This window comes from Phoenix dactylifera, unplaced genomic scaffold, assembly GCF_009389715.1.
Source record: "Phoenix dactylifera cultivar Barhee BC4 unplaced genomic scaffold, palm_55x_up_171113_PBpolish2nd_filt_p 000240F, whole genome shotgun sequence".
Classification (NCBI taxonomy): Eukaryota; Viridiplantae; Streptophyta; class Magnoliopsida; order Arecales; family Arecaceae; genus Phoenix; species Phoenix dactylifera.
In genome coordinates, this window is record NW_024067737.1 from 689,583 (window position 1) to 711,717 (window position 22,135).

Below are 22,135 nucleotides of genomic sequence, written 5' to 3' on the forward strand. Positions count from 1 at the left end.
TGCACAACATCGAGTGGCTGTTGATATTTTCAAAATTAAAAAAAATTATAAATTTATTTTAAATCAAAAATAGCCAAATCTTGTGGTGGTTGTTTGGTTGGCATGTTCAAACATTGCGAGTTCAAGTCTGGATTTTACATGTTCATATTTCTAAATTTAGAGATGAATGGACCAGTGATATGTAGCAGTATTTAGGCTCCTTTTGGAGGAGCTTTTGGAGGGCCAAAAAGTACTTTCTGGCCCTCCAAAAGTACTTTCGGATTAAAAAAGATATTTGGTAAAAATTTCGAAAAGCGGTTTTAGCTCTTCTAGAAAGCTAAAACCAGCTTTTTGGAAAAAGCTCCATTTTGGAGCTTTCTGAAAAAACTGTTTTGAACTTTGTCGGAAAGCTATTTTTTTGACCAAAATTTTTATATTTAAAAAGCCTTTTTTCCTTCCAAAACCCTCCATCCCGCTACCTCTTCCTTTCCCACCCACCCCCCTCCCTTCCCCTCTTCAATGCCACCCTCAAGGCCCTCTCCCTCTCCTCCGCCATCGCCCCCAACGCCCTTCATCTCTTCTCCCTCTTTCTTTCTCCCGATTCTTCACTTTGTAAAATTAAGAAAGAAATTAAATTAAAAGAAGGAAGGGAGAAGGGGGGAAGAAATGGGGCTCTCGAACCGACTCCACGACGCCTCCAGCGATTCCATCCCGATCCTTCTCGCTGTGGCGGCCACCGGGTGGGTCTCCTACCTTCGCTCCCTCCTCCTCTGCCTCCTCCACTCTCTCGGCCTCCTATGCCTCCACCCCTCCTTCGCCGAGGCCGACGGTCCCCTCTTCTCTGCTGCTGGGTTCGGCCTAGCTGGACTCGTCGTCGTGGCCTCCTCCGAACGCCCCTTCGCTTACGAGGCCTTGCCGTCGGCGGCCGCGGAGGGGGAACGAGAGCACGGAGAGGTTAGGGTTGGAGGATCGGGGGGAGAGCAGGGAGAGGGAGAGGGAGAGGGAGAGGGAGGCGGCATTGGTGGCGGAGGGACAGAGGAGAATGGAGGTGGGCTGGGGGAGTACGGCGGGGTGGCGGTGGAATTTGGCGAGGTGGTTGGTGGCGGGTTTGGGGAGAAGCTTCGGAAAGGAAGAAGAAGAAAGAAGAGAAGGAAAAGAAAAGAAAAAGAAAAAAGAAAAAGAATAGAAAAATAGAAAAAAGAAAAAAAAGAAGAAAAAAAAATAATAAATAAATAATAAAAATAAATATTATTAATTGTTTAACTAATTTTATCACCTAGTTAGAAAATTTGTTAGAGAGATAAATAGTCATCAGAAGCGAGAAAAATTAATTTACGCTAATAATTATAATATTTTATACTTTTATTATTGTATTATACTATAAATATAATATTATACTGCATTATATCATAATACATTGATATGTTATGTTAAATAATTTAATATTATATTAAATTATTATGCTATAGTATACAATGTTATATTACTATATTATAATAATATTATATTTCATTATTATGCTATAGTATACGAGGCCTTAATCACATTCATCCAAAAAATCAGATGTCCTCAAAACCGAAAATTTATCATCCGCTTGGAGCCTTCGGAAACATTATCTGCCCTTATATAACCGGTAATATATTACCCAATCGGGTCTCCCAAAAATCTTCGCTGACGTGGCAGCAGCATGTCCCCACGAGCGGCCCGGCGCTCACCCGTTCTTCCCGCTCCGATTGACGACAATCCCATTCGCTCGCCAGTTTTTAAATTCTACGGATATTGGCGGAAGAAACGGGAAGAAATTTTCTTTAATAAAAGAATTCCCTTGTCTCTCCTTTATCTCTCCCTCTCCTCTCCGCGCTCGCTCCGCCCACGGAGAGGAGGAGATCCCCTTCTGAGTTCGATCCCAGGGCTTCAGAGGGGGCCAAACCAATCGTGGGGAGCTTTCAGGTGCGAGGTTTTGGTCCTTGTTTAGTGAATTTCGTGCATTTTCTTTGCCTTTTCGGGATGATTCTGAGATCTGGTTGTGTATCTTTGGGGCTCGGAGCGGGTTGGTGTTTTTGGGATGGTTTTGCGGCGGAGATCTGTTGCTCTTGTTGGTTTCCTGGGCTTAATTGGTTTTTGATGCGCCATTGTTGCATTTGTTGAGTCTTTGATGTGATTAGGCTAGAATTACGCCAAAGTGGGTTATTTCTTGTTGATCTATGTTGGTCCTTGATGTAAAGAACGGATTTTTCGCAGGTTTTTTTTTTAACTATAAGCTTATCGAATACTTGCTTTTCTTGTAACAATGATTTTGTTTTCGTGATACTGTTCTGCTGTTTGGTTGAATTACATGATTTTCTGCATACATTTTGCTCGTTCTTCTAATTCTATTTTTATGTTGAAACATATATGAATGTCTGGAGAACTATTTATTGGATTTCGGGCCATTTTTTATGCCTTGGAAGGCGTCCCTCGTTGGCATTCTTAAATCTTATGTTAGAAATGCCTCTTTTCTAGTCGCTCTAAGTTGGATCCCAGGCTAAGTCTGGGTTTCGTAGCGAATTTTTTAGTTTTTTCTTGCATGCTGGATCAATTATCTAACTTTACATGTTTTAATGGTTTCTGTAGTGAATGAATATTGAAATATAGACTGTTTCTCCCATTTTCTGGATAAATTTGGTAGATTGAAAACCATACATACGGGGTGGAAGAGAAAAACAATCTATTAAAGTTCCATGAATGAGGATCACAAAAACGAAAATCTAAATCATTGGATATGATCTACAAGGTATAAAATACAATGCGTATGCAAAAAATCATATGATATTGAAGATTCTATGCCTATTCATCAAGTCATTCCGAAATTAGAATGTCATTGTCACGCCCCGAGCCCGAAGTGCGGTAGACGCCGCACGCCCGTACGGCGGGCTGCACAGGCGTGCAAGGCATCGGAACATATCGGAACAAATACAGATGTTCAAAACTTATTTAAGGGTTAAACACAAATGCTTAAAATGGACAAAAATACTTAAAGTCATTCAAAAGCAGTGTTACAAAATTTCAAAATAACATTTGCTAACATAATTCAAATGTCCAAACTAGTCTAACTGAAATGCCAATAACTGAAGAAATTATCGGAAAATCTAACACACTCCCCCAATCCCATACAATCAAGTCTTTGGATTCGAAAAATAGAGAAAAAAAATAATTAGCTACACTAGCCCAATAAGCAACAAAATACCCCAGAGTGGGGTCAAAGCATATCAGATCAAAATACAAAATAATGACTGGAAATAAATCATAAATAACATCAATTTTCTCTTTCCAAAACTTATTATTATTTTTACAAAAACTCTGATATCATAATCTCAACATAATAGGCTACGACCACGTAACCCAATAGCATGGGTTGCACAGAGTGCCAGAAACCACTATTGTTAGTCACTGGTGGCAACGGTGTCCAGAAACCACTATTTTAATCATCAGTGGCGCAGTGTCGAAACAGGTTCCTCACAGATTACAAGTCGACAAGTCCAACGTATAATCCCCATTAGCGGGGCCATAACAGAACATAACAAGTCATAGCCATGCTAAGAATGCATATATACAAAAATATATTTCATAAACTGTCCCATCATATTTCACGGATTTTAGAGCATATAATATGATTTTCAAATAAAATTTAACATGCCTGACCCATTTTACTGAATACAAAACATATGTCAAAACTTAATCAGTTTATCAAATAATTTGAAAATCACACTTGAAGTATTAAGTTACTTACCTCTTTTCGCTTAATCCCTACTTCAGATAGGCGGATCAGGTTCACCTGTTTAAATTTAATTAATTCCTTGTTAATTTCAGAGCTAATCAAAATTCAGAAATAATACTACTGGGCACGGCCCAACAGGGTCCAGAGTTGGTCCATAATGAACATGGCCCGATAGGGCCCACATCGGATACGGCCCAATGGGCCCGCATAGACTCGGCCCAATAGGGCCCTCCCAAGGTTGGCCTCTAATTTGTTCATTTATGCAATAAAAATTCGTTTCAGGGACCAATGTCTAATTACATAGCACCGTTCCATAATAAAAATCGAGAAAAAGGACCAAATAAATATATTTGAGGAGCTTTATGTAAAAAATCTTTCTTATAGGAATCAAATATAAATTGTAGAAGACCTTTTTGTGAAATAACATACTATCAAGGGCTTAATAGAAAAATTTCATTTATTAGCCAAACAACTTCGGGTTCCGGGTTCCGGGATTCGGATTTTAGGTCTGAACTGGTTTTTAGGTTCGGGTTTCAGATTTTGGATTCGGATCTGGGCCCAAGTTGAGCCCACAGTGAACCGGGCCTAAGTTGGCCCAGTTCGGCCCATGATAGGCCTTCATCTTCCCCAAACTCCCCATGGACAGGGGAGATGGAAACCAAAAGAAGGAAGAGAGGATAGGGGAGAGGGCTGGTTGGGTGGCCGGAGGCCACCCCTCAGTCGACGGCCAGCCGGCCGCTGTGGCAGCTGGCGGTTGCGGCAGTGACTGATGGGGAGGAAGAGACCGAGAGTGGTCTCGGTTTGGGGCCAAAACAAAGGGAGAAAAGCCATGCTTGATTCGACTAGATCGAAGAGCAAAAGGGCAGAGGGCTTACTGGTGAGTGGCGGAGAGGCAGATTCTGGCCACGGCTGCTCGATCCGGTGGACAAGCGGTGGCGGTTGCAATGCTCGGAACCGAGAGGATGGATCTCAGAACAGGGGAAGGCCGCAAGAGGAATCCGGACGATGCTCGGTCGAAAAGACACGCCAATCACTCGGAAGGTAAAAACAGAGGAAGGAGAGGGAGAGGAGAGGGAGGAGAGGAAAGAGAGGGGCTCGATGGTGATCTGGAAAGGAAAAGAGAAGTTTTTATCATCCCCTCTTAACGGCTCTCCACTGCGAAAATCGCGGCGGTTGAGCAAAATCCGCGGCCGTGGTTGGCCGCGGATTGACTGGAGGGGGGGTGCCGCGGGATACCCGCAGCGCCCTTGCCCCGTTTGTCCCCGGAGGAGCCGGAGAGGATCGCTATCGCGATCCTCTGTTCTGGCTCTTCCCAAAAGAAGAGTCGGGCTGAAGTCGACTGGGGCTGCCGACTTCAGCCCGTATTCACATTCTCTCCCTCTTAGAAAAATTTCATCCTCGAAATTTAACATATCTCGGTTTGCAAAAAGATCTGGATATTTTGCCTTCATCTCGTCCTCAAGTTCCCACGTAGCATCGCGTTCTGAGTGATTGCTCCATTGGATCTTAGCATAAGGAATCGTGCGCCTCCTCAACGCTTGTTCTCTTCTATCAACTACACGTAGAGGCTGCTCAGGATATTTCAAATCTTCTCTAAGTTGCAGGAGAGTCACTTCTACCACATGGCTCATATCTGGAATATACTTTCTTAACATTAAAACATGAAAAACATTGTGAACTCCAGATAGTGAAGGTGGGAGTGCCAATTTGTATGCGACAGCTCCTACTCTTTTCAGGATCTCGAAAGGGCCCACATAGCGCAGACTGAGTTTTCCTATCGAAAACAATGGATACATATATTCATTTACTACTGAAATATGTTCCAATCTTTGATCTGTCTAGTGTCAACTACTATGGCGATATACGCCATACTCCCCTTTTTGAGTAGCCGCTTAAATTGCATAGCAGAGACAACTCAAGAAGAAGTATAAGCACCACTACCTACGAAGCTAAATTCAGTGTCTCCAGGGATCTGAAATTTTATCTGCTTTTCATTACAGTTAATGATAGCAAAGTGTGATGCTAACTAGTCCATAACGAGAATTATGCCAAAGTCATGCATATCTGTAACTATCAAATCAGTAGGCAAGTCTCTACCTACCATCTACGCTGGACAAGTTTTGCAGACCTGATTACCGATCATCCCATTCCCGGCGGGGGTGCTAACATGCAAATCATACTCTAATGGCACACAAAGCAGGTCATGTTTTCGCATAAATGTAGATGACACAAAGAAATGCGTAGCACCAGAATCATATAGTGTATGAGCATAAACAGAAGCAACTAGCAATGTACCTGACATCACAGTGTTGGATGCCTGAGCATCCTGCTGAGTCAGTACATAAATACAACCCGGTGTGCGTGGTCTCCCTCCTTTCTGCTGCTTAGGAGAAGAAGGCTGAGCTGACTGAGCTAGAGCAGGAGAAGCTTGCACTTGCTGGGTTCTTGTAGTTTGAGGTCTCTGAACTGATCGAAGGTCCTGTTGAGGATACTCAACTACCTTATGACCCCGCTGACCGCATCTGAAGCAAGCACCGGATAATCATCTACAGTGTTCAGTCTTATGCATACCACCGCATGCATCACACTTAGGCTTCTCTTGTTGAGTAGTCTTTCCATAAGATCCTTGCTTCCCTGATTGGCAAGATTGGTTATGAGATTTTGCAGTCTTGCTAGAATTCTGTCCACTATGAGTATCATCATCTCTGCTCCTCTTCTTTTGTATTCTATCTTTTGACTCTTGTGTTTCCTTCCAGACAATTTTCATATTCTTGGCCCTATCTACCAAGTCATCATAGTTTGCTGAGTGCACTGCGGCCAAACCTCGACGTAAGTGAGGCTTCAATCCTTCTTCAAATCTCCACATTCGGGACTCTGCATCCATGACGAGGGTGGGAGCAAATCGAGATAGCCTGTCAAACTCGGCCTCATACTTATCCACAGTCATAGTTTCTTGATTCAGATTGAGAAATTCCCGCTCTAGCTCACTCATGGCGGGAAAATACTTGGAGTAGAATGCTGTGCGGAATCTCTGCCAGGTAAGTGCCTCCTGCTCAGGTGCCAATGTGCGCTCCACAGATATCCACCAATGATGAGCTCGGTCCTGGACCATATAGGTGGCAAATCTGACCTTTTCTTCATCAATGCATTCCATTGCCCTGAAGGCTTTCTCCATTTTATCTATCCAAGCTTGGGCCTCTTGAGGACTAGTGGTGCCCTTAAAAGCTGAAGGAGCCATTCTTTTGAATTCAGCTATAATCCTTCTTTGCTCAGGAGGAGCAACATCCTGCTGGACTAGTTGCTGAGGTTGTTGCCTTTGTTGGCGTACTAACCCGATGACCTCTTCGATCAGCTCGAGCACCCAAGTTTGATTTCCGGCAACAGTTTCTGGAGTTGATTGACCCCGGAGCCCTGAGCTATGCGATGCCTCGCCCGTTTGGTTAGTAGGGGCTCTTCCCCGAGAGCCCCCAGCCATCTGATTCAAGCTACGGACACGGCGAGGCAGCATTCTCTTTTGGTGAAAATATATAAATGTTTTAAATTTATCCAAACACAATAATAATACATAATAGTTAACAAAAACAAATAACATTATCCTCTTATTTAGTTCCTACCCATCTCTCAACCTTTCCAACGAATTCTAAGAATCCTAAAATTTAGGCTCAAATATGACTATTTCACTTATGGTCCCTAGTGATCTTAATCTGAGCTCTAATACCACCAAATCTGTCACGCCCCGAGCCCGGAGCTTGGCAGACGCCGCACGCCCGTACGGCGGGCCGCACAGGCGTGCAAGGCATCGGAACATATCGGAGCAAATACAGATGTTCAAAACTTATTTAAGGGTTAATCACAGATGCTTAAAATTGACAAAAATACTTAAAGTCATTCAAAAGCAGTCTTACAAAATTTCAAAATAACATTTGCTAACATAATTCAAATGTCCAAACTAATCTAACTGAAATGCCAATAACTGAAGAAATTATCGAAAAATCTAACGCACTCCCCCAATCCCGTACGATCAAGTCTCTAGATCTGAAAAATAGAGAAAAAAGAATAATGAGCTACACTAGCCCAATAAGCAACAAAATACCCCAGAGTGGGGTCAAATTATATCAGATCAAAATACAAAATAATGACTGGAAATAAATTACAAATAACATCATTTTTCTCTTTCCAAAATTTATTATCATTTTTACAAAAACTCTGATATCATAATCTCAACATAATAGGCTACGACCACGTAACCCAGTGGCATGGGTTGCACAGAGTGCTAGAAACTACTATTGTTAGTCACCGGTGGCAACGGTGTCCAGAAACCACTATTCTAATCACCGATGTCGCAGTGTCGAAACCGGTTCCTCACAGATTACAAGTCGACAGGTCCAATGTATAATCTTCATTGGCGGGGCCAGAGCAGAACAGAACAGGTCATAGCCATGCTGAGAATGCATATATACAAAAATATATTTCATAAACTGTCTAATCATATTTCATGGATTTCAGAGCATATAACATGATTTTCAAATAAAATTTAACATGCCTAACTCATTTTACTGAATACAAAATATATGTCAAAACTTAATCAGTTTATCAAATAATTTGAAAATCACACTTGAAGTATTAAGTTACTTACCTCTTCTCGCTTAATCCCTACTTCAGATAGGCGGATCATGTTCACCTGTTTAAATTTAATTAATTCCTTGTTAATTTCAGAGCTAATCAAAATCTAGAAATAATACTACTGGGCACGGCCCAACAGGGCCCAGAGTTGGTCCATAATGAACATAGCCCATAAGGCCCACATCGGACACGGCCCAATGGGCCCGCATAGACTCGGCCCAGTAGGGTCCTCCCAAGGTTGGCCTCTAATTTGTTCATTTATGCAATAAAAATTCGTTTTAGGGACCAATGTCTAATTACATAGCACCGTTCTGTAATAAAATCTAGAAAAAGGACCAAATAAATATATTTGAGGAGTTTTATGTAATAAATCTTTCTTTTAGGAATCAAATATAAATTGCAGAAGACCTTTTTGTGAAATAACACACTATCAAGGGCTTAACTGCAAAATTCCATTTATTGGCCAAACAACTTTGGGTTTCGGATTCCGAGTTTCGGGTTCTGGGTTCCGGGTTTCGGGTCTGAACTGGATTTTGGGTTCGGATTTCAGATTTTGGATTCGGGTCTGGGCCCAAGTTGAGCCCACAGTGAACAGGGCCTAAGTTGGCCCAGTTCGGCCCACAATGGGCTTTCATCTTCCCCAAACTCCCTATGGATAGGGGAGATGGATACCGAAAGAAGGGAGAGGGGAGAGGGGAGAGGGGAGAGGGCTGGTTGGGTGGCCGGCATGGGTGGCCGGAGGCCACCCCTCAGTCGACGGCCAGCCGGCCGCTGCGGCGGCCGGCGGTTGCGGCGGTGACTGACGGGGAGGAAGAGACCGATAGTGGTCTCAGTTTGGGGCCAAAACAAAGGGAGAAAAGCCATGCTTGATTCGACTAGATCGAAGAGCAAAAGGGCAGAGGGCTTACCGGTGAGTGGCGGAGAGGCAGATCCTGGCCACGGCTGCTCGATCCGGTGGACAAGCGGCGGCGGTTGCAGTGCTCGGAACCGAGAGGATGGATCTCAGAACAGGGGAAGGCCGCAAGAGGAATCCAGATGACGCTCGGTCGGAAAGACACGCCAATCACTCGGGAGGTAAGAACAGAGGAAGGAGAGGGAGAGGAGAGGGAGGAGAGGAAGGAGAGAGGCTCGGTGGTGATCTGGGAAGGAAAAGAGGGATTTTTATCATCCCTTCGTAACGGCTCTCCGCCATGAAAATCGTGGCGGTCGAGCGAAATCCACGGCCGCGGATTGACTGGAGGGGGGGTGCCATGGGATACCCGCGGCGCCCTTGCCCCGTTTGTCCCCGGAGGAGCCGGAGAGGGTCGCCATCGCAATCGTCTGTTCCGGCTCTTCCCAAAAGAAGAGTCGGGCTGAAGTCGGCTGGGCTGCCGACTTCAGCCCGCATCTCACAGTCCCCATTTGAACTATTAATTCAGACATACTTCATCCACAGGCATTCGGCCTCCAAATAGAATAGCTCTTTTGTTTACAAGTGTTTTACACCTTGGAGATCATATCAAACACTTAGATATTAGTTCTGTGACCCTCATCTATCTTTGACTCGGATAGTCTGCATAAATTCCTTTTTTTTTCTCATATATTTTTCTGTTGAGATTTGTTCAAAAAAGATAATTGCCGAAACACAATATGTCAAAGCTTTTTGTCCTGTTGCTTGTAATTAGTTCTTTGGTTTGTAAGTCGGTTTCTTCATAATAATCTTTTATCGGCTTGCTATACATTTTCATGTTATTTACAATTTTGTTTTATGTAATTGCAGTTCATAAGAACACGAAGATGGTTGCACAAAAGTTCAATGTGGACTTGAGCAAGCCTCTTGTTTTTCAAGTAAGATTTCATGGTCGAACAAGCTTCTATGCTGATAACTTTGAGTTGCTGTACTTAGGAGACACAATGTCAACGATTTACATTGATTGATATTGTTGAGTAGTAAAAAGGGGTAGGAAGTGGCAATCAATGTCTCAGACATTTTTAAGTAAATCAACATATATTTTTATCATGTATTCCTGTAGTATATATTTGCATCCAATTAAGGTAAGTTTCTTTCAACCTTTAATGGTACTAATAACAGATCGAACTTATTCAAATACTTTCATGCTACATTTCTTTTTCAAGCTATGTCAACCTGTACAAAAAAAATTCATGAGAGAAACAAAGAAAACAATTATTCAGAAAAACATTCATATATGAGAATGGCAAGACTGCCAAGCACATTATATTATATCTTCATGAGTTATTTTTGAAGTTGTTATGTCTACTTTTTCTCTTCTTTAGCTGATCATTTCTTTCCTGTTTATTGCATCAACTCCCACATTAAACGATGTAGATGAATGAACATTGTGACTGGTTGCGTAGCGTACTCATGCATTATTTTTATCAAGTTGATTTATAAATTGTGCTGTTGAATTAATGCTGTTTGCAATGGGGGTAATATGATATATTTATGGCACGGCAAGCAGTAGCTTGGAGGGTGGTGATTTACATGTGTTATGATTAGGGGTTTTCCTTTTTCTTATGAATTTAGAGTGTAGAATGGAAATTTTTTATGGTCTTTCTGTTTAGTAACATCCTTAATATTCATTCAGATGAACTTGTGGTAACTTTCCTGCTTGCTTTGCGTAGCACTGAATGAAATAACCATGCCCACAGAGCTACCTTTTGGTCAAGCTTCTGTTTGCAAAATTGTGTAGGTGCTTTCTGGAAATATTTTTTGTGAGACTCATGACATTAGGAGAAAACAGTGTTTGTTAGTCAAGTCCTATCTCCCTGTCAACTGGTCAATTGGTTTTGTCACTTTTTGGTTGATGATGGTGACAAATGTTTTACAGACCGGCGATTGGAATGGGTGGGAGGACCATAAGGGAAAGTTAGAATTTTAAATGGTGCCAAGAATTTGGAGAATGCACTGTTTGTATCAAAATCAGAGACCCTTGTTATTTGCTAATTCATCCTATTTTTACCAATTTTGAGAAATGATGGGCAGTAGATGTTTAGCTCCGAAATATTTTCCATGCAACATTTTCACATATACTAAATATTCAACATTTGACAGCCTTTTTGTACATGATATATGCATATATAGTTTTTGTTGCCTCTGATGTTTGCTTTTATCTATGTTTCTATACGTTTTATTTCTCCTTTATATTTGTATATTCAATGAGTATAATCAATTTGATCCCACTGATTAGAAGTCTCCTGTGGATGAATTGTTATAAATCCAAAGACAGTTCATTATTATTAAAAACTGACAAGATATATACGTATATGTTTCAAGAAATGTAATGTTTATCTATTACTGGAGCGGGGTTTCAGCAAATGATGGTTATGATTTTAAGAAAGCTTTGATAATGGCTGTCAAATGCACGCATTAGATGTGGGAGAAAAATGGATATGATATGCTTTTCTGACAGGGAAGAAGTAGTAGTTTCTGTTAGCCTAGATGCACAAATATAATTGATAAATTAAATATTTCTAATATTCAAAAACAGCAAATAAGAAAAATAAACTAGCAAATAATTAATTTGACAATATAATAATAAAATGAAGAAAGAGAGAGAAGATGGCCTGTGGATCGAAGCACGCTGATGCGTTGTCCCAGAAAAGTTTATGCCTCCCACGTATGGGTCTGCTGGCATAAATCTCCTAGAGATACGACGACCTAATACAGAACCATATCTTCCCCATCAGTGCGCCTCCAGGGAAGAAAGAAGATCACGTTCACGCTTGTAGATAGCTCAAAAGAAACTTAGAAAAATTATGAGGAGAAGAAAAATTTTCTTTATTTCTTTTTTCTCCAATGATTCTTAGAGCACTTTTTATCTAGACTCTTGGAATAGGGAGAAGAGAAAATTTTGATTGTAGTTTGAAATGATCCCTAGAGCCCTTTATATAGGTTCAGTCGTGTCAAAAGAAGCAAATTCCCCTCCTGCGGATTGATGACGTGTCTTCTTTGCTCCTTTGATCCTTCGGCTTATTGCATCTTGGTCGTCCATATTTTCTTCCTTCTTCGAGGGGTCTTTCCATGCTTGCTCTTGCGCTAGATGCATGACACTTGTCATGGCCTACTTCTTTTGGAAATTTTTTCATGTTTGCTCCCTTGTTTGTGCGCGGATGCTTGCCACTTGGCCGTTGACCAATTTGGTTTTCAAAATTTTAAAATATTTGATTTAATTCAATAATCCCCCACATAAATTAAATATTTAAAAAAATTAAAATCAAAATAAAATAAAAAAAATCAAATTAAAATGCTAAGTATCTTATATTATGTAATAGATGTAGGCACCTTTCGGTTTGAACCTTCACTTAGTAACAATTGATTACCTCTGTGGAGCCAAGGTGGACTATGCCTTAAACTTTGATCCATGGCTCAGATTTCATCAACAGCACACATAATATAGCGTGAACATGCTCAAAGCGGGTTTGCGCTTTATGGCCATGCGCAGGTATCTCTTCATGTGTGTTATTAGGAAACAATCCACTTTCTACAGTCGCGGCCTCACGACTACACGCATATAGGTGAATCCTAAAAAGGGTACGAGCAAGTAGGTACCCTGCCTCATGAGTCTCAGATTCATTAAGAGTGAACTCAACATAACCCTTGCTTTTTATGAGCACTGTTGCCCTAGGGATGGGAAAAACAAATAGTGCTCCTCATTAGTCACCTATCTAGCTTGATTCTACCCATTGAACCTTTTTAGGTTGGGTTACCATCATGGTGACTTTACTTATGGGCTTAGCCGCATCCCCCTCGACAACTCTAGAACCACTGCTCTAGACTGATCAGCTAGATTCCTTTCAAATCTTACAAAATTTAGTGCAATCAATTTATTTTTTAATTTGTATCTCAATGATTTATGACACACTTTCAAGTGCCTATTCATTTTCACATTTGCATTTTTTTGATTGCATTTATCTATAGCAGATCTACAGTTACAATGAATATATATAGAAGGTAATGGTGAAGTCACAAAAGGTAAATCTATCAGTAGATCTCTAAGCCACTCAGCCTCAATGCTAATGGTATCTAGGGCAATCATTTCAGATTCTATGGTGCTCCTAGCCACTACAGTTTGTTTGGTAGACTTACATGATACAGCTGCACCTGCTAAAAGGAAGACAAAATCAGTGGTGGATTTGGTGTCAACTGTATCACTGATCCAGTTGGCATCACTATAGCCTTTCAAAGCAGCAAGATAACCACAATAGTGTAATCCCAGAGATATGGTACCTTTAAGGCACCTGAGAATTCTTTCTAGAGCAATCCAATGATCATTATTAGGATTATGAGTATATCTACTCAGTTGGTTCACAGAGTATGCAATATCAGGTTTGGTATAATTTGCAAGAAATCCTAAAGAACCAATGATCTGGGCATACAAGCTTTGATTGATTAGATCACCTAAGTTCTTCTTTAGATGAAGAGATGGATTATAGGGAGTAGATATAGGATGACAATCAGAGTAGTGAATTTTTTTAAGAATCTTCTCCACATAGTGGCTTTGGGACAAAATTATTCCATATTCATTTCTTATGATTTTAGTATTTAGGATTAGGTCTGCTTCTCCTAAATCTTTCATGTTAAATTTTAGAGATAAAAATTGTTTTACTTCATTAATAATTTCTAAATCCGTTCCAAAAACTAAGATATCATCTACATATAGACATAAGATTATAATTTTATTATTCTTCTTTTTATAATATATACATTCATCTGTGTTATTAATTCTAAATCCATTAGTTAGGATTATTTCATCAAATTTAAGGTGCCATTGTTTGGGGGCTTGTTATAGACCATAAAAAGATCTAATCAACCTACATACCCTTTTCTCTTGACCTGGGACAATGAAATCTTCGGGTTGGTCCATGTAGATCTCTTCATCTAGGTCCCCATTCAAGAAAGCGGTTTTAACATCCATTTGATGAATAACCAGCTTCTGAATGGAAGCCAAAGCAACAAGGATCCTAATGGTAGTGATTCTAGCTATAGGGGCATAAACATCAAAGAACTCAATCCCAAATTTTTGAGTAATACCTTTGGCTACTAACCTAGCCTTATATTTGTCTACAGTTCCATATGGCCTAAGTTTTTTTTTAAAGATCGATTTACACCTTATGGATTTACTTCCTTGGGGTAGGTCTGCCAATTTCCAAGTGTGGTTTTGAATTATGGATTGCATTTCATTATCTATTGCTTCTTTCTAGAAGGGGGCGTCTAGAGATTTCAAGGCATCTTCTAAAGAAGTAAGAGAGTCTTCTATTAGGAATGTGTAGTAGTCTTCTCCAAAGTTCTTTTCAACTCTAGTTCTTTTACTTCTTGTACGTTCAGTTTCTTCTTCTTCTTTTTATCTAAATCTGGTTCTGCTAGACCTAGTCCCTAAATTATTATTGGTATTTATTTGATCATTTATCCTTATTTTAAAGGAAAATATACTTTCAAAGTAGATTGCATTTCTTGCTTCCATTATGGTGTTGTTATTAATTTCATTTATTTGAGAGTTACACACTAAAAATCTATTAGCATTACTCTCAATTGCATGTCCTGTAAATATTGCATCTACTGTTTTGGGTCCAATTTTTTTTCTTTTATTTTCTGAAATTTTTATTTTAGCTAAGCACCCCCACACTTTTAAGTATTTTAAGTTAGGTTTTCTATGTTTTCAGATTTCATATGGAGTTTTATCATTATGTTTAAATGGAATTCTATTCAAAATATAAGATGCAGTTACTAGCGCTTCTCCCCAAAGATTTTTTGGTGCACCTGAACTAATTAACATAGAGTTAACCAAATCCATTAAGGTTCTATTCTTTCTCTCAGCTACTCCATTAGATTGGGATGAATAAGGATGTTGCCCAAGGTGACAACCCAAGAGGGGGGGGGGGGTGAATTGGGTTTTCTAAAAATTATATTCCCTAATTTTTACTTTGAATTAAATGCAGCGGAATGATAAGATGTTATTTACTTAAGCTCAAGGCAATTATAAGTAAAGTAGTGGAAAATTAAGCTAGAGCAATTATACTATGGCTTTAGGGTGCAATTGATCTAAAATTATCTTATAGTTATATGATCAATTTTAATCTATGTGTATGGTAAGAATGGAGAGGAAGCTAAGCAAATTCTAAACAATCACTTATAACTCTATAGAAAACAAAGCTAGAGATATTACATAATTAAGTATGAATGTAAGGCATGAAATACAAGAGATAAGGCATCACAAACACAAAGATGTATAGTGGTTCGGTGCAACCCAGCACCTACATCCACTCCCCAAGACCTCTTGGGAATTTCACTATAATCCCTCAGATTATAGTCGGTTGTTTTATAAGCTCACAACCCCACTTGTTGTTTTGCGAGATCACAACGAACTCAGTCGGTTTTCACAGGCTCACCGACTAGAACCAACCGATTGTTTTCACGGGCTCACAATCCAACCCAGTTGGTTTTCCCAAAGGCTCACCAACCACAACCTTACAACGATTGTTTTCCGGGTTCATAATCAACCCAGTTGGTTTTCCCAAAGGCTCACCAACCACAACCTTACAACGTTGGTTTTTTCTTTGGCTCACCAACAAACCCTAACCCCTTGATTCAATCCCTTGATTGAATCAAGTTACAAGATATTAGAGCAAGAGTTTAAATCAAATACAAGCTTCTCAAATAAGCAAATATAGCAAATATAACCAAGTAAAGTAAAGAGAAGAAGCCCTCAAACAAATTTGTAGATGAAGGAACTCGGCTTCTTCTTTACTTGACCCTCTTCTGATTTTGCATGAAGTAGAAGATCACTGAGGCAGCACACAGTTGAAGAGGAAGCTTTGGGATTCACTTGGATGCTCTTCTTCTCTCTATTTTGCTTTGAATGACCCTTTTGTGCTTTTGGGAGATTTCTCTTGTAATCTCTTTGAAATCTCTTCCCTAAATGTTCTCTCCCACTTCCATACCTTCTCCCCTAGCTCTCCTCTTGATTTTATAGCTTTAGATGGCGTGGAAACAAAAATCTAGCCGTTAGAGACAAAAATAGAGCCGTTGGAGTCAAAAAAAAATAGCCGTTATGCCTCCCAGCGTGCTAGAGTCGACTCGGCTGAAGCAGGAGTCGACTCGTGAATAGGAGTCTGCCGACACTGTAGCTGGAAGTCGACTCCGCACTGTAGCGCTGAAGTTGGAGTCGACTCGAGCACTGTAGCGCTGAAAAACAACTCTCTGTCTTTTTGCCTGTTCTCAGTCGGAGTCGACTCGTAGAGTCCCGGAGTCGACTCGAGCACTGTTCCTTGAAACTCCAGAGTGCCAGAGTCGACTCTAAACTTCCAGGAGTCGACTCGAGGACTATTCTTTTGAATCTTTCTTTAAATTTGCTCCTCCAACTTGAATTATTTGAACTTGAAACTTGGGCCAATGAAGTGTAGGTTTCTTCCAACTTTTCTTGAGAGCTTTTGAGTCCTTCTTGTATTTTTCCAACTTGCTATGTTCCTTGCAAAACAAATTATCTTTCTTCTTGCAACACAAACATTAGTATTTATACTTCAAGGTTTTGTGATCATCAAAATCAATATTTAAATCAATCTTTGGGTCATCAGTCTCCTCCTTTTTGATGATGACAAAACTTGGAGTATATGCAATATAAAATATATTGTGTTCTAGAAGTAATGCATAGCTAAGTTGTTTGAAGTAGAAAATATATATCTTTAAAATATACTTCATGATAATGCTTTAGATTTAATCAACTTAACATAATCAACACATAAAGCATTATGAGCATATACTTAGATATTTCTTCCCCTTTTTGACAACAAAAAGGTTGCAAGATAATGAAACATTAAGCACAAAGATAAGAATACTCAAATATTTCTTTTTCTTTTTGTACTCTGATTTGCATGTCAAATTATTGCAAGAATATGATCATATAACTCAAGGCAATAATGTTAGAAAAAGATTAATGAGCATAGATCAGAGCTAATTATAATGAGAACACATCGAATGTGGTTCCAAAGATAGTTTTCAAATCAAGTGTAGGTGGAATCTTTCTCAAGTTAATTCAAGAAGTACCAAGAATGATATTCAAAGAAAGCACGAATGAAAATCTAATCATTCTTTAATAATAAGTATGAAAGCTTGTTCATTTAAGATCTTTTGCCCAATATATTAAGTATTTAAGCAACATGAGAGCAATCTAATCAAAATTTTTGGAGTATAATATCAAAACTTATATACTCGAATAATATAACATCATGTTGGATCATTAACTCTTAATGATTTCAAAGTTCTTTTAAGATATAGAAATATTGTGGCATAAATACCAAAATATGAATTCATGAGATTTATGATATATCTTAAAGCATACATAAAATGCTAAGCTTTGAAAGTTCTTTTAGAGTTCTTTTAAAGACTTTCTTTTATTCCTTTAAAAATAAGCACATTTTGATACATAAAAATATGAATTGGCACAAAATTGAAGTTCTAAAGAGCAAGCCAATTAGGACTCATTAGTGAATTCCAAAATAGATTTTCTGAGAGATACTCAAAAAAATTCAACACATTATTCTCCCCCTTTTTCATTAAGTTAGAGGCTCTTAAGATCAACTGTTTGACTTGCAATTTGGTTCATGATTTATGCATAAGATATATTAACCAAATAACAAGCCTCAAGGTGTATCATAAAGATTTTCAGATTTAAATTTTAGATGATACATATTGGAGAGTATTAGGATCACTTTTCATTTAGTATTCTTTCTCTCTCCTTTAGTTATAGATTTATGCGATTAAGTTCCATAAGATCTCTCCTTCTAAAATTTTCTTTCTCCCCCTTAATTGATCATTCCATTTAAGAGTTTAGAATTTGAAGATAATGTTCAATAAAATTGTCAATCTCGAAAATATATTTTCTATAAGTTTCAGCTTATTTTCATAAGACTCAAGGTTTGAGATAAGACAATCTTTATAGAACTCATCTCAAGGTATAAACTTATTATATAATTAAAGCAAGTCTTGCAATATAAGGAGGTTCATCAAAATCAATCCATAACATATAGAAGATATTTATCAAATGGACGTGATATTTTGCATTTAGATTGAATATCCAAAGCTCCCCCTCAAAAGATGCATTCTTCTTTAATCATTCTTTTCTTTGTTGAATTTCAGATTTTGATGATAAGCGTGAATAGAACTGAAATTCTATGATATCGAGAATGTAGAGTGATCTAGAATTATTCAAAATTTGTACCAATTACTCTTTCTAATCCTTCAAGAACAAGTTATGCTTTCTCTAAATCTTTGAGAAAATGTATAGAAATATTAATTAGAAAATGATTCATTTGAAGCTCAAATTCTTTCAAAAGCATTTACATTTTCTTTCTTTTAAGAATCATTTGAGTGAGCTGAAATGTTTCTAGACTTAAGATCATTCACTCTTTTAATAATATATATATATATATATTTTGATGGAAGTCTTTAATAATGTAGGAGAGAAAAACATATAGATAATCATTGAAGTATATATATTTATAGAACTCAATTTCTTAATCATAGTTTTTCAGCAATGTATACATGAAGCACAATAAATCTTTTTAATATGAAAATAAAATCATATATTTAAAAATATTTGTTTGCAATCAAGATCATTGAAAGACACATCATTTAGACCAATATTAGTACACTTTAAGGATAAGAAAAGATATGTTTCGGATGCGTATCGAGACAATCAACCAAGGCGTCAAAATTAATTCTGTTTTTCTTATGTTAAAATTTTCATTTAGAAATCATATTGAGTTATTTACCTGAATGACGCGATCATTGAAGCATATAACTAAGGTTACAAGGATGTAACGATATAAACATTTTTAAGTTAAGTTTAAGCTTTTATACAAAATCAGATTCTGAATTTTCATAAGAATTTTCAAGAAGGCTTTCAAAATTATAATTTGAGATATGTATCTTCTACATTGTAGCTCATCTTAAATCACTAAGATTGAAAAAACATATTTCAATAACATTAGAGTACTTTCAGAATCTTTGTATTTAATATCGAGTTTCGATACAAAATGGAGGATATTTTAACAAGTATTAGGACATTATGTATCAAAGTTAGGCAAGTAGAAAGATAGATCAAGATCAATTCATTTTGCCTAAATAGAAATATCCTTCTCTTCTTCTTTTTGTAAATCTATTTAACTTTCAAAAATAATCGTGAATGATAAAACTAAAATTTCTTTTTAATATTACTTATAAAAAAAAACTTTATGTAGTATTTCAAACATTCAAGCATTGGAACACAAGTTAGTTTGAGGCAAGGGTGAAGCAAAGACTTGTGAGCAAAGTTAAGACATATTCCAAGTTAAGACATATTTCAATCAACTTATCCAAGCATGGAGCATTACAAAATATTGAGAGCCCATAATTCAAAACATCATGCCATATGCAAAATATATTATGTGTTAAGTCATGCATTAAAATATTAAGAACAAGCATGTCAAGGATCAAAATCAATTCTTTTTAAATAAACTCCCCTAATTAAATATAATCTTCCACTAATTTCATCCTTAAGGTGTGTTTCCAAGTGATTAAAACTTGACTTGATTCTTCTTATATACTTTCATTTACTTTGTCATTCATGTCCTAAATTTTTGAATTTCTTTTCTTAACCAATTAACGAACATTTTGATATTATTTTTCGTTTTTACTTTCTTATGCTCTATACTCTATCCGGTGGAGTATAGAGTTGGAAGGGGCACGAGGTACTACCACTAGCCTCCCTCTTGTGCCGTCCCTAATATACCCTACACCGAATAGTTGGGTCAAATAGTGCCGGGTACTACCACTAGCCTCCCAATTGGCACCATCCCTATGATGAGCAATATAAAAATGTTAAAATGTTCACTTCAAACTTTTCCTGTTTAAGTGTAATTAATTACGAATTTTATCCCTTCCAAAAGAATGCTCACACAAGTCTCACAAATGTGCCGAATATATTATGCTTGTTTTGCTTTTCCTTAAGATTGGAGTATTTGCCTTTACTTAGACTTTACTTCTCTTGAATAATATCAATTTTCTTTTCTTTATCTCTCTCTCTTTTTGTTATTCTCAAGTAATTTACATGAAAGAGCAGAATAAAGAAATAATCTTATGTATCATATAGATGTATATCATGCAAACAACATTTTCATTATGCTCAAGAATTCATAACTTCTCACAAGTCATTTTAAATCAAAATTTTAAGCATAAACTTGTGTATTTCATGGTTATGACATAGGCAAAGATATATTTTAGTTTGGACAAACCATGAAACAATTTCTAAAAGCATAAGTCAATCAATACATATATAGACATGATATTAAAAATTAATAATTAAAGATTTTAATCATGCCATAATAAAATTTAAGTTATTGACTTTGCTCAGCTAATTTATGAGACAGGTATCTAAAATTACCAATTCATTCTGCATTCTTCAAGTCAAATACCCACTAAATTTCTTATGTGTGAACTTTTGGCTAAAGAGGGTCCTCTCTCCTGTTTGCTCAAGGATCCTGCATTATTAACAAAATCCTTTTCTTATGTGGAGGTGTCCTTCAAGTTGAAATCTCTCATTTTCTTGCTCAAGGATCCTGCATTATTAACAAAATCCTTTTCTTTCTTGAAAGAAAGTCATTAGTTTCTTCAAGATACAAAACATTCATTCAACATATTTCTTAACTAGATGACTCAACATAAGATATGACAATAATTAAATATTGAGTCACTTTACTCAAGAGATTGCCTAAATATAAGAAAGCACATGTCACTTGAACTAAAGAGATAGTTTCATTAACCAAGATGGTTCAAGGACAAGCATGTGAAGCAATAGGAAGATTCATCAAGGTCAAATCAATTTTTTTATTTTCAGAATCAATTTAGTTTAGATTCTATTTGCTTAAGATAATTATCAATAAGATATGCTAGCTAAGTTTTAATCAATTTATCTTAAACAGTTGTTTCTATCAAAATTCGGATTATGATTCATTTGTTATCAATAAAATATGATTCATTAGAGTTAGATTGAAGTCTTTCACAAGTGCACATAATGAGCATACAATCTGGTCTGCTAGCTGTATGATAAAATAATGCTTCAATACAGCTTTAAAACAATAGATCTACTTTGCTCATCCTTTTCAAATTCTACAAGATGGGGTCATAGACATACCTTCTTCATGCCAAACTTCTATAAGAGTTTTCTTGTGGACTAACTTTGGTCAATGAAGATCCCCTTTCTTGTTTGTCTTAATTTGGAGTTCAAGAAAAAAAATGTTAATTCATTTATTATACATATTTCAAACTCACTTTGCATGAGCTTAGTAAAATCTCCATATAAATCTTCATTAGTAGAACCAAAAATGATGCCATCAATGTATGCTTTGAGCAAGCAAGATATTACAAATTCTTCTTTTTAATGTATAGATTTATCATTATTACTTTTTAACAAAAAGTTACTCAAGCTTTTATATATCATGCTTTTGATGCTTGTTCCAAATCACATCTTGCTTTATCATTTTTGTAATGAGTGTTTTCAAATAAGGTGGTTATTTTACATAGATCTTTTCTAATGAAATAACCATATAGGAGTGCATTCTACACATTCATTTGACAGAATATAAAGCTCATAAAGCAAGCAAATGATAATGGTGATCTTTACTTCTAATCATGTAAGAATTTCATCAAGATCTATTTCATCTTTTCTTGATTTAGTCTTTTAGTAGTCATCAATTTTTCTTCATTAAGTGCATTTCTGAAAAACTCAATTTGGTTCTAATTAT

The 22,135-nt window shown here is 37.4% G+C and overlaps 3 protein-coding genes across 4 annotated transcripts in view; 2 read left to right on the plus strand and 1 right to left on the minus strand.

The window, feature by feature from the left end:
- Window positions 1-645: 645 nt before the first annotated feature.
- LOC120105236 (holotricin-3-like) lies at window positions 646-2,599 on the plus strand. The gene is made up of 2 exons (XM_039117518.1): window positions 646-1,085; window positions 2,593-2,599. The coding sequence occupies exons 1-2, from the start codon at window positions 646-648 to the stop codon at window positions 2,597-2,599; spliced, it is 447 nt and encodes a 148-aa protein (XP_038973446.1).
- LOC103720545 (dihydroceramide fatty acyl 2-hydroxylase FAH1-like) overlaps window positions 1,711-22,135 on the plus strand; it is a 30,336-nt gene continuing 9,911 nt past the window's right edge. For both annotated transcript variants that reach the window (XM_039117533.1, XM_008810296.4), the window contains exons 1-2: window positions 1,711-1,929; window positions 10,119-10,186. In XM_039117533.1, the coding sequence (XP_038973461.1) occupies window positions 10,136-10,186 (51 nt within the window). In that variant the 5' untranslated portion in view covers window positions 1,711-1,929; window positions 10,119-10,135. The remainder of the gene's footprint in view (window positions 1,930-10,118; window positions 10,187-22,135) is intronic.
- LOC120105237 lies at window positions 5,652-7,211 on the minus strand. Its single transcript, XM_039117519.1, has 4 exons — window positions 6,867-7,211; window positions 6,325-6,785; window positions 5,865-6,258; window positions 5,652-5,762 (listed from the first exon to the last, which is right to left on the minus strand). Exons 1-4 carry the CDS (start codon window positions 7,209-7,211, stop codon window positions 5,652-5,654), a joined length of 1,311 nt encoding a protein of 436 aa, XP_038973447.1.